At 38.5% G+C, this 15,931-nt stretch overlaps 1 protein-coding gene across 1 annotated transcript; it reads right to left on the reverse strand.

Moving 5' to 3' along the window:
- Positions 1 to 38: 38 nt before the first annotated feature.
- Positions 39 to 15,645, reverse strand: miga1 (mitoguardin 1). The gene is made up of 16 exons (XM_028592378.1): positions 15,545 to 15,645; positions 13,941 to 14,097; positions 10,556 to 10,727; positions 9,939 to 10,057; positions 9,355 to 9,487; positions 9,012 to 9,148; positions 7,623 to 7,746; positions 7,446 to 7,546; positions 5,447 to 5,556; positions 5,243 to 5,315; positions 4,796 to 4,882; positions 4,608 to 4,706; positions 4,355 to 4,489; positions 3,911 to 3,964; positions 3,524 to 3,640; positions 39 to 1,641 (listed from the first exon to the last, which is right to left on the reverse strand). The coding sequence occupies exons 2-16, from the start codon at positions 14,037 to 14,039 to the stop codon at positions 1,423 to 1,425; spliced, it is 1,779 nt and encodes a 592-aa protein (XP_028448179.1). The 5' UTR covers positions 14,040 to 14,097; positions 15,545 to 15,645; the 3' UTR covers positions 39 to 1,422.
- Positions 15,646 to 15,931: the final 286 nt, after the last annotated feature.

Raw genomic sequence — 15,931 nt, forward strand, 5'->3', positions numbered from 1 at the left:
TAGATTAAAAATGGAAAGTTTAAGAAACAAAACAAACACATTCTCATCAGTCTTTATTTACTTAATTTATGCACAAATGAGGTGAACCCACAAATGTAAAAAAATGTTTTTCCCTGGGTTGAAAATCAGTTCCATCATTTTAGTGTCTTACAACTCATGGTCAATGTACATTGAAACTTGTTACATGGTTCCTACTGGCTCTTAAAAGATCTTTATAATGAAATTACAATTAAAGAAATGGGGAGGAACTCCTGTTCAAAGAATATTAAAGTGAATGACGCTTTAGCAGTTGGCTTTATGCAAATTAAATTAGTTTTTTAATGTGCTTCTGTCACCACTGCTAGGCATGGAAACTAGGTCTGCAACCAACACCTTTCAGTATTTCATGTATCAAGCATTTTTTTAAAAACGTATATTCCTGCAATAACTGCTGCTCAAAGCTTTCATGATGTGCGTGGTCTGTACATGGCAGTGACTGAACAGAGCAAACGATAATCTATTGTAACTTTAAGACTGACATTCAGTGTTGAAGACAAGGCTTAAATATGTGCATTAATAGTAAGGCTTCTTGCGGGTTTTCCCGTCCTGAGCTCCAGGATTATGTACTAGTGCTGTATATTTTTATTTCCTATAGTTGACTGTATGATGGTTTAAGGGCCTCGTAGGCTTCGTGAGTTAGGCTTCATTTAAATATTGCACAAAGGTTTGAGTTCTGGTGCCTAGTATCTTAACGTAGAGGAGACCCTTGTTCAGCGATGTCCCTGTGCAACACGTGCTTGTAACAAAAACAAAGTACATTTAATAGTTTTGCATCACTGATATGGAAATACATCTAAATCTATCTGATAGTTTATTTTTCAACATCAGTATTCATACTATGTTTGAAGCTGATCACAAATGCATTTATGCATACAGGCACAACTATAACTTCTATAATATAAATCCTGCATCATTTAACTGTATAGTAAAATAAATACTGTAAAATACCCTTTTTCTTTAGACTAATTGCTCTCAACAGCAATGCCTTCATTTTACACAGCGGAATATCTACTGCAAGATGACGCAAAATGTCTCACAGCAAGTTTAAATTACAAATATTGCTGATATTTTAAATCGAACGTGCACTGCTATGACACAGGGGAAAAGTGTGTGTGGGGGGGGTGAGGAGAGGCCACACTAATGATTTAAGTGTGAAGGCAAGACACTTCATCCTGGGATACAGAGCAATGAGAGCACAAAGCATGATGGGAGATGTGCATGTCAGACCTCTGTGAAAGTGTTTTACATTAAAGTTCAGGATGGGTGGAAAATGAAGCCATGTCCAACAGTTGCTGTGAACTCACCCTAGTGAAAATGCAGAGAGTTCCGTGTGTGTGTAGTGTATTGATGACCCAGGACAAATGGACAGGAGTTCCCCGTCTCTCACTGCACTTGTGCCTCCAGCAGGGCGCTGGGCACCAGCTGCACCTGCGGGGAACTGCAGCCGTTGACGTGCCTCAGGGAGTCGGCTCCCAGGTAGGCAACCAACAGTTCAGAGCGCCGGTGCAGCAGGTGGAGCATGTCCTCTGCTAGACTCTCCACAGAAGAGTAACGCACTTTGTCCAGGTCAAAAATGTCCTTTAGGAAGTACAGCACCTGATCCTGAAGGAAAAGCAAGAACACTTTTAGGACACGTGCTTAAGGAACACTGAGGAAGCTGAGGCAAATACTTTACATAAGACACAGTTCTTCAGAATTTCATTTTTCTTATTTTCTTTTAGAGCACATATTTGGTTCGGATATTTAGCACACTCATTCTAATAAAAAAATAAAATCACGGTGGTGAACAGTAGGCAGCCTGTTTCAGCAGCTCTCTTGCTACTATTTATTGTATTTGCCTGTATTATTATTACTATTATTGTTCTTAAGAAATACATGTTTCCATGCACAAAAACTCAAACTTTGCACATAAATCCAGTCCTATGCTAAACTTAATCAGTGTGATTTGTGTGCTAATCGTCCTGATGGTGGTGCTACAAAAGCCATCTAAAATTCTAAACTTTAAAATGCATAACAACTCAGCCGTACATGCTAGAAGGTCACAACTTATGCCAAACTGTAGCCTCAATAGAGCAGAAAGTCCATCCCTCTACTTTTTGCAAAAACTGCAAAACTTCTTAAACCTATCTCCTCCCACATTTGTTTCAATTGACACCAAATTTGGGCAACTTCATCTTCAGACTGTCCTCCACAAATATTTGATTTATCAAAAAAATGTAGCCCAAAGTGCATTAAAATGTTTAAGTAGTGTAAACAAATACTGCAATTTCTTCCAAACTACATCTTTGATGTTTATGGAAACAATTCACATTTGAAGATCATTGTAGATTTGGTGAGCAAAATGTCTGAATTTTATCTCAAAAAGTTAATTTAAAATTATTCTTTTTTTAAATTGTGTCCCCATCTACGCATTGCAGTCAATGCAAAATAAAGCATCTTTAAACATCAGTTTGGCATGTATTGATCTTTTTGAAAATAAATAACCAAGTACACAAATTCACAGAATTTTCTAATAAAAAATATATTTTTTACAGCAGCTTTAAATTCTGCATTTCCACAGAAGCCTGCTCCTTGTGTACTAGACGTTGACCCTGAGATCAGAACCTGCCTACGGTCGCAATGGTTTTCCGAGTTTGAGCTCATGGTGTTACAAGATGATCATATCAGGCATTGTGTGGTAGACAGCCGCCCTGCATATTTTAAATGTGTGTCTGCATTAACACACCTGATTCTGATTAACAATCAGTCCAGTTGCATTTTAGGAAAATCATGTAACTGAGTCAACCCAGGCTGTCTCACATAAAATATACCCCAAATAACTAGAGGAATCATCACCTGGACAATAGCTCACTGTGATCAGTGTTTGCCTTTGGACCTTAAGGTGGCAAGTTCAAAACTCAATGGTCACAATTTCACATCTTAAACATAATCAACCGTTGTGCTTTGGACACTTTCCCTGCGAGTTTAAAATGCTCATCACCGTTGGTCACCGTTTTTTTCACGAGCAGTTTACTAATCAAATCCCACCATTGTCACTTTTACCTTTTAATTTTACAAGTACAGTATTTCAGTTTTATATTCCTCATTGATTTTTTTTTTTTACTTTCTCTGTTTATCTGTACTTATTTCTGTCCTTGTGCTGCTGCAACAACATGATGAAAATTGTAATTACTAAAAAAAAAAAAAAAAAAAACTAAAAACTTAAAAAAAAATAATAATAGTAATGAATAGGAGTTGGTGGACTGAAAAAAACTAAAATAATGTTTTGTAAATCTGTTTTCCAATTCAATCAACTACATTTTCAATGAAATCCTCCAAAAAGTGAAATCAGTGTTTCCCTATTTGGATACAATGGAAACTCCAGGAGGTATGAGAGAGGACGCTTGCTTAGGTGGATACATGAGCTGTGACACCAACAGAAGTAAAGATCCTGTTTGGAAGAGGGTACTACTGCCAGTTGTTATTTTCTGGTGCTGAGACAGACCTTGAAGAAGCAGCAGAAGTCATGCAGGGAGCTCTTGGGCCCCAGGAAGCCCCAGGCCAGGACGGGGCTGATCTGTTCACACACAGCGTAGAAATGAGCGATGAAGCCGTCCGACACCTGAGACAAAGAGAAGAGGTTGATGGGAAGTGATGGGATTTTGGAACTGTCTTACAATCACAACTGATAAGGCATAGTAGTTATGTAGTTGTCGGTGTAATGAATAAAATGTCGGAATTGTAGTCAACTAGCCAACTAGTGTTTCCAGCTGTAATAATTGTGCGTGAGATAAAAGATGTCATTTAGGAGGTAAAGCGGTGAGACTGATATCTAAAGTGTGTCCTGTTACAGTTCATCCAAAACAGTTTGAACATTTTGTTGGACGTGTACCTTCATGTGCTGTCTCTTCTGCTTCATCACTGACCAACAGCTTGATGCCACCGCCTGTCAAATACATGCAGGTAAATCCTCTATGAAAAGCTCAAATACCCAAAAATGAAATGCACCAACTTAGATACAAACATATAAAGCATGATACAGGAAACTACAAAGTATCTCAGAAAAATGTGCCAACAAACGTGCAGTGTTAACCTCTATGTTTGTCATTTTCAACAGACATCTACAATATGTATGCTGTATATTGCACTTACAAAATCAACAGTATTGTTCTGTAAAATATCTACTTCTGTTTACAATTTAGTTTTCAGAATTACAAATTATTGTAGTATAAGCACTTAAGTAGTACATTATAAAGAATGTCCATGTGTGATCCCCCTCTACACCAGCTGCCAGTGATCCACTGAGTACGAAGAAGTATTTGATGCGTTCGCTCACCGTCTCCTTGAAAGAGCTGTTGAGCCAGCGGTTGTTGATCACGTTCTGGATGGAGATCGGTGGATTCTCCAGGTCCTCGAACGAGTCCATCAGGATGAAGTCCAGCACTATATCATAGAAGTTCAAGTGCTTCACCTGACGAGGTTGAGAATAAAACGTTATACTTTTTTTTTTCTTTCACTCCTGTTGGTAGCATTTTGTGATCCAACAGCAGGAGTCAGACATGATGCTGTAGAGACAGCAGCACTCGTACCCCTCGTGTGGCCAGCTCCACCTCTGTGTTTTCCCAGTGCTCCGTGTGCTCCAGGAAGGAGATCATCTCCTCAAACAGTTCCTCGAATCTCTTTGGGCTCTGGAAACCAAACGATAAAATTTAGATGGGGAAGCACTTCATTGAAGCTGTATCATCTTATTGTTCGCTAGTTGTGGCTTCAGACTTACCTTCTGTCCTTTAATGATAATGGAAGACAGTATTTTCTTTCCTGTGTCGGCCAGAAACATCCGGGTCGTTCTATCGCACAAAATGAGCTGGAGAACAAACACATTTTACTTAAACATCTTATTATTTTTTATTTTTAATTCATATTCTACACAGTGGTTTTAAAAACTGTCCCCACTAGTGCAATCTTCTGTGACGTTAACATGTATTTTCTTAAGTAAGATACACACGCACAATCCAGTGAATTTAGGATTGAATTCCTTCCTGGTGGATTTTATTAGCATTTACATATGAATATGAATTGTTTTTATACTATACACCAATACAAAACTGCTACTATCTTCCCGTAACAACATTTACAATATTTGATGGTGTATTCAATCCAATTATTAGATGAGTTCCCCTCTATGTTATCATTATGTATTTTAATTCATAAGGGTATACTGTACCTGACATGCCTGACGCACACAGTGCAACTTGGCCAGGAAATCAATGTCCCCAAAACACTCCAGCATCTCAGTCCTGATCATGACAATTCAAGAAAAAGACCAGATTCAAATGAGGGCAGACAAAGCAATGAACTCCACACAACATGTTCCAGGAATGTAGATTCTCCGTGTTCCACCTGCGTCATACTAAATCAGTTTAATTACCGCAGCACCCTGCAGGAGATCTTGCCATCTTCGGCCATCTGCAGCGCCTCCTCGTAGAAAAGGTGATGACCCAGAGCGACGACGCTCCTCAGCTCTCGGTGCTCTGACAGCTGATACACAGACGGACAGCAAAAAAAAAGATGATTAGGGACTAAATAAACATTTCAATCCCATTCCTGTCAAAGGTCATGCTCCTCATTCATAATACAGTAGGTGCTTCCCTACTGTGATTCTTAAACATCCACACAAAAACAGAAAGCTTTTGGATTCTGACACCAAAACCATTGAAGAGGTACGCGCATCCAAAAAAAAAAACTAACAGTTGCTCTTCATCAGGAAATATCAAGGCAAAAGTTAGTAGAATCTGCATACCGTTTTGTTGCTGCCACAATAATTCTTTATTCACTGTTAATGTGTTTTTTTTCTGACAGCTAAACCTGACTTAATGTAATAAGAACATATGCTTATAAATAAGGAGGCACCGATCTGACTTTTTCACTCCCAATACCGATGTTGAATTAATAATACACTGTATACCTTCCACCTTATACCTTCCTTCCACCATGTGGAAGAGACTAAAGGCACCAGACCTTCCTAACTAAACATTACTTTCCTAACCAAGACAAAATAACATAGATGTAATGTATTGAGGGGAAAAAAACTAACAAAACTGGATCGTGGATCTGTTAATTTTTCCGAAACCCCCGATCCGGCTATTTTGTCAATATCGGGACCGATATCCCATCTTAATATCGGATTGGTGCACCCCTACTTATAAAGTTGTATTCTTATCAAGGTAGCTGGGGCTGAACATTGGGGTCAACATGGCTCAAAGGCTGAACCTCAAGTTTCTTGTCCCTCCTAAATTAAGTACAGTACATTACGTATTATGTACAGGTTGTCCTGGTCCTGTCCCGTCTCTTTCCTTTTACCTTTATTAGTTATTCAATCGTGCCGTATTGAACAATTCCAGACCAGACAGAGATCTCTCCATGTTGTTGCGGTGTAGAAGTTATAGTGAAAACAGCTGCAGAGTAACAGCGAGCTGTATGTTGTACACTGAAGAATGTTGAAGGTGTATTTATAAGCATGAGTGACCCCGTTTGAGTGCTCAACCTTCACTGACTGGTCTGACTGTAAATGGTAAAACACGTTTCAGGGTGTAAATACCTTCATTTAAAAGCGTCCTTTATTTGTGTGTGGCCATTTTAGGCCTTCATTTTCATAGGACAGATGAAGTCATGAAAGGGGAGAGTGAGGGGTAATGACATGCAGCAAAGGGCTGCAGGTCGGAAAACCTCTATATGCGCGCCTGCTCTACCAACTGAGCTAACCTGGCCACAAAATACATTTTAAAGATGAACTTACTTAATTGAAGATGTAGGAAAAGTAAGTTCAATGTGTGTATTATATATATATATATCAAATGATTTGTGATGTACATGCTAATACCCACTCGTTAGAGATATAAAGCACCTTTAGCTTTCAGCAGATCTTTTACCTGAACATTTCAAGGAATTTAGCTTTAGTAAACAAATCAGTAATTCTTCACGACCAGTTTATTTCTGGACTTTGTGGGACAAGTACATCAGTATCCCCCACAGTGTCTTAAGGGGATAAGCTGAGTGCCGGTTAACACCGGGTGGGGAATTTAGAGGAGGATCAAAGCAAACTCCTGCTGTAAACTGGTTGTAGATTTACTGCTTCAGAGTGAGACAGTTTTATTTTTTTATTGTTTATTTAACAGGGACAATGGACATTGACTGTCCCAGAATTAGCTCATGAGCTAAACTTCATCAGCTGTCCCTGGGCCGCCAAAAGTGGACTTTGCTTAGTGGTTGCTTCTCTAAGACTTGAGAGGATGTTCTTTGTAGAAAAAAAATGACGACTGACAAAAAGTGAGTCAAGCATATAAAGAGTTCTTGAGATGTTAAGTAAGATGACTGATAAAATTCCTTATTTGGTATGTTTAGAAAGCGACAGTGAGTGGTTCTCTCACCTCAGCAGCAGACACAAATGAGTCGGTGGAGGCGATGCTCATACTGTCTCTCGGGCATGCGTCGTCCAGCTCCTCTCTGGCCAAAATGTCTGCCATTTTATCTGTGATGGAGAATAATCATTGTAATGTGTTGCGCATTGATCATGGAAATGACATAATATTGTATGAGTGACTCACCCTGGCTGTTGCTGTGGGACGAGGGCTCTGACAAGCACAACACTCCCTCAAACTCCTCCTGGAGGCTGTAAGCCCTCTGCAACAGAGACTTCAGCCTGTGGATGAACTCGGTGCTGATGACGTCCTGAACACAAAAATAATATATTAATAATAATAATTAAAGTTTAACTAGGGGCAGGACTTTATGAGCATTATACTTGTGTCTGCTCCTTGTCAAACTCAGCCTTTCTGTGTTCTTTGAGAGAATCAGATTGATTTGGATATGATTTTTCTTTTTATATATATTTTTCTTTTATTGTTATCATTTTTTTCTCTTTTGAAGTGGGTTGATTGTTCGAGATAAAAAATAAATAAAATTAAAATAACTATGGCTATAATAGAGTACCCACTTTTACTTAATAATTACATAAAATATGATTTGAAAAACAGACCAGGCAAACTTATATTGTGGGCAGGCACCTGGTTAATGTAGATTGTTAGGTTGAAAAGTGCCAGAGGTAAAATAAAGAAAGTTCACTCCAAAGATCTCTTTCAGATTTTTCTAGAGGATTCCCATGGGACCACCATTAAGCTTTCTAAAAAGGCACAACTGGGTGCCTCCTGAAAAGAGTTTTTTGCCAGCGCCAAAATGTTTTTGACTTCCAGCCACCATATTTTACATGTGGCTGCTGCTGATAGGCCAGTTGGCTTGTGCTGTCCCACAGAGAGCAGGGGATCTCAGTTTTACGGTTCAGGGTCAGGCTGTTCCGGACTCTCCGCTGACCTTGCTGCCCAGGGGTCCGGCAGCGTCTGATATAGTGGCATCAGTATAAAATTGAGACAGTTTCATATCCGGTTAAAAACTCCTTGTAGTCGCGTTAAATAGTAGCCCACTTCTGTGTTTTGGTATAGTTGGTTTTCAAACCTGATGTGAACCATACCGGAGTACGCATGAACTGTAGTCGACAGCACCTTTTCAAGTGGACTTGGGCACGGATCGACCAACCGTTCCAGGGTACGGTACGCAACGAACTGGACTTTGGGGTCAAGTGTACTTGGATCCGGGCCCAGCTCCCTGATGTGAAAGCCCTCTTACTGCATTATATTTGATTATATTTTTTGATTTTCAATTGTCACCTGCCTCCTGAATTTTGTGTTTTCCTTCACATAAATAAAGATGTTTCTACCAGAAATTGGTGCATAAAAATGTATCAGAACACAGGAAATAAAGAAAGCAAAAAAAGCAAAACGCAAACATCTTAAAAGCATTGTTTGGCCAACTCCTTCACTTTTATCTCTTATTAAGTGTGGCACTAAATTAAATGTGTTATATTGGTGGTAATTGTGGTGTGGTTAATCTTGAAAAGGAATTTCTATCTTTAAATGAGCAGTGTTTTTCTGTATCTTCACCTCCGTGCTCTGCTCAGCGATGGCGTCTCCAGCTCCCGTTTTGACGGACGCACAGCTGGCCTCATCCTCGCCCTGCCTGCTCCTGAATGTTAACGCTTCCTCCCACCGCCGTAGAGCCTCCTCGAATAAATCCATACCTGCAAACACACACAAACTGAGTCTCCTAAAACAATTAACAGCTCAAAGGTTTTATCTTGACTCGAAACAAGGCAACCCACCAAAAAACGGATTATTCCAAGAAATTACGGATGAATACTTCCATTTTTTCAACTCATTTATTGTGTGGTCCGTTCTCCTTGTAAAAAACACAGTGAGGTGATGTATTGTGTGTAAGGTTCTTTACCCATGAGGTACAGGTTTTCAGGTGTGGTGACAGGTAAGTTGACCACACTGCAGTTATCAGCTTCCCCCGCTCTGTCCCAACAGATGGATTCATTTGCGCAGGTGTTACTGTTTGACGAGTTCATGCTTTGTACCTGCAAAGACACAAACGGAAAAACAGTTCTGTTTCAAGCTGTGGAAGCAGCGTTACACCACAAACACGACTGGTCAACCCTACCAACTCAGCATTTCAGATGTGTTTTTACTAGTGTACAGACACAGTTCTACACCATGTCTGTGTCTGTGCAATTTGGTGTGCTCATGAGTATTGAAAAGCATATACTAAATAGTAAAATGCTATTCGGCCACCTGGTTAAATCATTCAGAGGGAGTTCTCTCATCAAGTGGAAATATTGGAAAACCTGACCCAACAAAGTCACTATCACTGGTTTGTGTGTATGAACCAAAACAGGTACTGTACCAGTTTAAAAACAAAAAACAAAGTTAACATCTGAAAAATGTCCCTCATTATTGCATTATGTTTCTGTATTTTACATATAACAACATAATAATCTTTAATACATTAAAGCGATTTCTTTGTCTTACAGAGGCCAGGCTTAGCAGAGACCCCGACAGTTTCCTGTAGTCTCCTGCGTTGAGAAGCAGACCAGAAGAGTAGCCATTCTTGGAGTTGAGGGAGAGAGCGTTGTTTTGACTGGTTTTATCTGGGAAAATAAAAGGTGAGAGTTCAGAGATAATGTTTAAGAGAAAGACCAGAATACACAGTGACCACGCGACATGAGCATGTAGCAGGATTACACAATGGATAAACCATGTTTGCCAATTTGATAACAGACTGAAAACGGCCATTTTCTGTTTGAATCGTTTCCATCCTTTTTTAATAATTTACTTTCTGGCTCACCTGCTGCTATGAGCTGGCTTGTTTCCAGACTCTTACACATTAGCACTGATGTTCCCATATGCAGAAACAGAAATAACTTTGCAAACATACTTTAAACCTGTATGAACTTTGTCCATATATGAAGCTGTCAAAAGTTTAATAAAAAAAACAATCTTTTTGCCCTGGCCAACTGTTCATTTGACCCTATTTAATTCTTTTCTCTTAATTTCTCTGTAGGACTCTAATCAGTGGTAAATCTTCCTAAATCAGATTAAGGGCGCAATCACAGGCCAGTGAGCTGCTGGTTGAGAGGAAGATTTACCATTCTCTGCTGGGGCCGAGGACAAAAACTCAAAGCCAGCCTGCTCCCACTGAGGTGAGTGAGCCTTCTTTCTGCCCTTCCTCCTCTGGAAGCGGCGAGCGAGGTAGAGAAGCGAGATGGCACCAAAAGCAGTGGCTGCCACCAGCTTCTTGGTGCCTGTGCTGACACTCACCTGGAGGAAAGGTAGAGGGAGGAAGTTAAAGTTAAATGTGTATTCATCTTTAAAAAAAAAAAAGCCTGAGCAGAAGATTGGTTTCTTTTCTATTTGTTTAGTCAAAAATTTAAATGTGACCAAACTAAAGCTATTGATTCTCTTTAGCTTCACTGTTGGAGTTGGAAAATTCTTAAATCCAAACTCAAAACCCCCCGAAATCATACAGACTGGGTAAGAAGACAATGTTGCCAGTCATTAGAGATGGGTAGCAAATCTCAATACCATACCAACACATGTCCATAGCACTGAGTATTACAGCACAGCTGCTTTGTATAAAGAATCAAAGACTGATCCAAGTTTATTTTGTTAAATATATATTTAACAAAATCAAACCCACAGAGCAGATTTTTTTTTTAAATGTTTTGAAATGCAAAAATTTGCTAACTTAAGACAACAGAGGCAGACTGAGGCAAAGTAGCTATACTTAAAAAACATTAATATAGCAGCATATTTAAAGAACATGAGGAAATGCATCAAACACAAATGTCCTGTCTGATGAGAGTTCATCTGAGGATGCATAACTCCACTTATGACACTAACATGCAGCGCTGAGAATCAGCCACTAGCCTGTCATCTAGATTTTAAAGAATTATTTTCAGATTGCGTGCATACCCCCGTCTGTCTATAGATAGAAACACTGAACGACGAGGGAGATTATCCACACTGACACGACACCGCTGCTGCACATTCCCAACAACTGAAGATTACATAAACACAGAGTTTGGAGTAGGGCTGCACGATATGACCTAAAATCGACATCACGATTAATTGCACATTTTACATCGATAACGATAAAAAATGAACGATAATGAAATTTCTTTGTGATTTGTTGTTTTTTTTTGTCCTCATAGTTCATTGGCAAGGTAAATAGGCTCAAACATTGAAGATGAGATATTTATTTTAAGATAGATTTTCTAATTCAAAAGTGCTTATTTTTGTTATTTTAAAATAATTGAAGGAAACACACAAAGCGGGAACTATTATGGCTATTTATTGAAAATGTATAAAATTGAAATGAAAGCACACATTGCTTGAAATGCAAATGTCTTGTGAAAAAAAAAATTATTATGCATGCAGAGCTAGATAATGTTTACCCAGAAAATATGTAATTGCAGACTTCCCCCTAATAAACTGTTCCAGAATGCAGACCACAATTCTCCTCCTGTAACATTATTATTATCTACAGGCCTCTGGGACTGACTCCCTCTTTTTCCCTCTCTGCCTCACAACTGCAAACAAACACACACTGCTAGATTAAGCAATTTTAAGCGCCAGAACATTAATATGAAGTTAAAACAGATTCTGTTATTAGACTGAGCAAAGTGTTGCCCTGGCTAATCAAACATAATAGAAAAGCACAAACAGTATTTTTTTGGGAACATTTAATTCAGACCCTGCATCTACTGTCTGTCTTTGTAGGTGAAAGCTGCAAACTAAATGACAAATGATTGAAATCTACAGCACATATTATGCTCTTTAAACTCTTTAAATTATTGTCATGGGAAAAATCCGTCAATCACAGCTTCAGAATTTCGATGTTGATATATTTTCGATTAATCGTCCAGCCCTAGTTTGGAGCCATGACAACAGTCGCACTATCGACTTTTTTTGAAAAGCCACTAAATGGGATGGGATGATTGAAATGGTGCTACAGGCCTGCAGTTGTTTCAATAATGTTTCTGTTCCTGCGAGCACCACTTATCAGGCGTGCTCCTATCAGATTCGTAATGATATCAGATCTGCTACATGACTCCGGCCACACACTCTCCTCACACACTACTCATAAACACTATAACACGAGGGTCACTGAGAGAAAATATCTACTATCCAGGAGGAAAAGACCAGCAAAGAAAAGAAAAAACAACAGTCACACCCAAAGATGGAACTAATCTAGTCCTTACTAGTTACAAACACATAATAAGCCATTTTTATTTTCAACTTGTGTACTTGCTAAGTATAAAATGCATCAGCTCTACATTTATTTGGAAAATGTAGGGCCATTTGAAAAGAATGGTCTCAGTTGTTTTGTGCACTTTGTTTTATAATTAATAAAATTTGCCCTTTCAGAAAGATTACACATTGTTCTCTTTTTAAAAATGCACATTTAAATAAGCTTTCACTTAAGTAAATTTTAATACGAATATTTGTTCTTCTAGTTTGGTCAAATATCCAGAAGGACTAATTACTACACAAGTATAATACTGAAGTGATGTGAAGTATTCACACCTGACAACAGTCAGTATTCATGCTCATGGTGAGTCAGACACTGAACTTTGGCTGTTCTTACTCTATGCCAATATCACATTAACCCTTTTACACTTTCTCATCAGCAACAGTATCAAGCTCAGCTGCTGTGTTTGTATTTCATGTTCTACCAGGGGATTCCAATTAACACATGACCACAGGGGTGAGAGGTTTCCCTACTCCAAACCACCAAACAATACAAGTTAACTATCAAGATATGTCCAATAAATGAGCATTTGTGAGGTCATGAAACTTGTGTTTACATCCTCTGATTCAAATTTAACTGGATAACGACTACTATGATACAAGAAGTCTAGATACTGTCTGAGATTGCGGAACGTAATATTATTACTTAAATTTGCATTGCTTTGTTTTGCATTACAGTAAACTGCCACACATTTTTGAGCTACAACTGATATTTTAGCTTTATGGGAAAAAAAATGATTCAAGAATATGGAAGTAAAGAAAACTGTTAAATAGACGTCAGCCATGTTGGAGACAGTGTGGATCTTTTGATGCAGGTCACTCACATATTTTCTGAAAATGGTATGTTAAATGTTAAAACAAATACCAGAATAGCATGTCCCTATAAGTTGTATGGTCATCTTATTTATTATGAAGAAGTTGTACAAGGAACAGGGATACAAGGACATCTTCTCAAAATATTACAGTATTAATCGCTAGTAAAAAAAGCTATAACCACATACTTTGGTCCAACTATTAGTTTAGGCTAATAGTAAGACTAAGGAAATCAAGTAGAAACATGACATTTTTTTGCTTGCAATACAGTTAAGAAAAGGACAAACAACCTGAATGTGCACTCATACCATCAATAACCTTGCCTCTCATGACTCCGATAAAGAAAACAGAGAACTCCCAATAACAAGGCAGTTGACAAACTCCCACCACTTTCAAACCCCCCCTCACCTGTGCCAGAGAGCAGTACATGGACAGCGATAGGTCGACCATGCGCAGGGCAGCTGCCTTGACGGACAGCTGGGAGCTTCTGAGGGTCTCATGTGTCATTGTGGCGATCTATCCATGACTTGGCAACTCTCTTATCCTCATCACCATTCTGCTGGAGCTGAGGGAGATGGCATGCATGCAAGGATTAAACCTTGGAGGCTCAGGAGGGGATATAATGACGTTATTACATAAAGCCTCTCATACAGTACGTGCAAGTAGCAATGCTTGCCTAACCTGAGTTGTGCTTATCAACCTCTGATGTGTGTTAAAATATTATTAATTATTACTTGCATGAAAACTATCATGAAAGAACTGACAGACTGTCTAGATGTATGAGTCATTCGCTAATATACAGGACTATAAGCACACCCACCAAAGGTATTTTAAATCTTATCTTACATTGTACACATGCCTGAACAAAGTGGCTGTCAGAGTACATAAGACAATTAGAGGATTTATCTTTCTGCAAGCATAGCATTGCTTTGTCTGAACAAAGTCTCTTACTATTGGACCACATCTTCTAAGCCGCTGAATATCCACCCGACAAGAAAACATGCAACATCCAATTAAATTGCTCAAGAGCCTCATGACTGGCTCATCCCATGGGTGATTATCCAATTTGAGTCTTACTTTGACAAAATGTTGATTATTTGTCTCAAACATTTAAAATTGCTGATAATGTAATGTTATGGGTTTTGCGTCTCTTCAAATGCTGATTGATATCCAGTTTGCATTTTGTTAACATGAATGTCCTTATCACATCTCAAGGGACAGTTTGCATGGGACTTTGTAAAAGCACCTACAAATATAGATCTGCTAGACCACAGACAAGTAAACAATGAGAATACTGAAAAGCCAGCAACCAGTAAATCAAGATTCAAACTACTTTTGCAGTAACTTAATAATTCTTGAGACATTAACAAGCAAGAAAACTAATGGTACACCACTTTACATGCATTTCCTTTATTCTATTTTGGGGTGAAATGACCACTGTATTTCTTGTCTATTATTTTTTTAGTCAACTTGTAGGTTATGTTATTGTATTTTAAATTAACGTTACTCCATTCTATTTTGACGGATTTTAATTTCCTTTTCAGTGTGCTTTAAATCTTGTTCTAATACTTTTCTTGGCCCTATGTGAAGCACTGTAAATTGCCTCTGTTCTAATCAATGTTCAAATAAACTTGCCATATCTTGATACTGATATGACTGAAATATCCAAAGTTATAGCTTTTATTCATTAGCACAACACCAAAAACATCTACCAATAAATTTGCAATTTCTGTCTAGGTTCAAATAATGTTTTCACGCATAAAAACGCAAACATTAGTAAAAACAGCCCCCTAGCTCTGAAACAGTATATCAGATTAATCATATTATCATTTTTGAGAATGATAGCACCTAACTGTTATTGGCCTGGCTAAGCAGCTAATGCTATCTAACAAGGCTGCAGCGTTAGCTAAATGTGTTAAACCGGCTAACAGCTAGTCTAACAAAACAGCATGTCAATGTGGGTGATTATTTTCTAACTGAATTTGAGAAAATGAAAGTATAAGTGAAATCACCGGTACATGTTGAGGTTTCCTCCACAGACTCCATATGCACAGACTCTAGCTACTCCTCCTCCGGCTGACCTTAGCTGCTGCCGAGTGAAGGACTCAGCTGCAGTACGCGCCCATCTAGCGTGACTTTCAAAATAAAAGCATTGCTCCATGTTATCTTTGTGGAGTTTCAGCGTCCCCTCTCGGCTTTCTAAAGTATTACAAATATGTTAGTTTTTGATGGGGGCTTTCATTACATGAATATTAACATGCATAAATTCCAACAGCCTCGATTTACATTTTGTCCCTTTTATTACTTCCATAAATACGGAGGCCAATTTCCACTAGGAGAAAAAGAACTGTTAGAATTGATAAAAAAAAAAAATTATAATCTCGGTGAGTGAAAAGTAG

This window comes from Perca flavescens, chromosome 12 (assembly GCF_004354835.1).
Source record: "Perca flavescens isolate YP-PL-M2 chromosome 12, PFLA_1.0, whole genome shotgun sequence".
In the NCBI taxonomy this organism is placed as follows: Eukaryota; Metazoa; Chordata; class Actinopteri; order Perciformes; family Percidae; genus Perca; species Perca flavescens.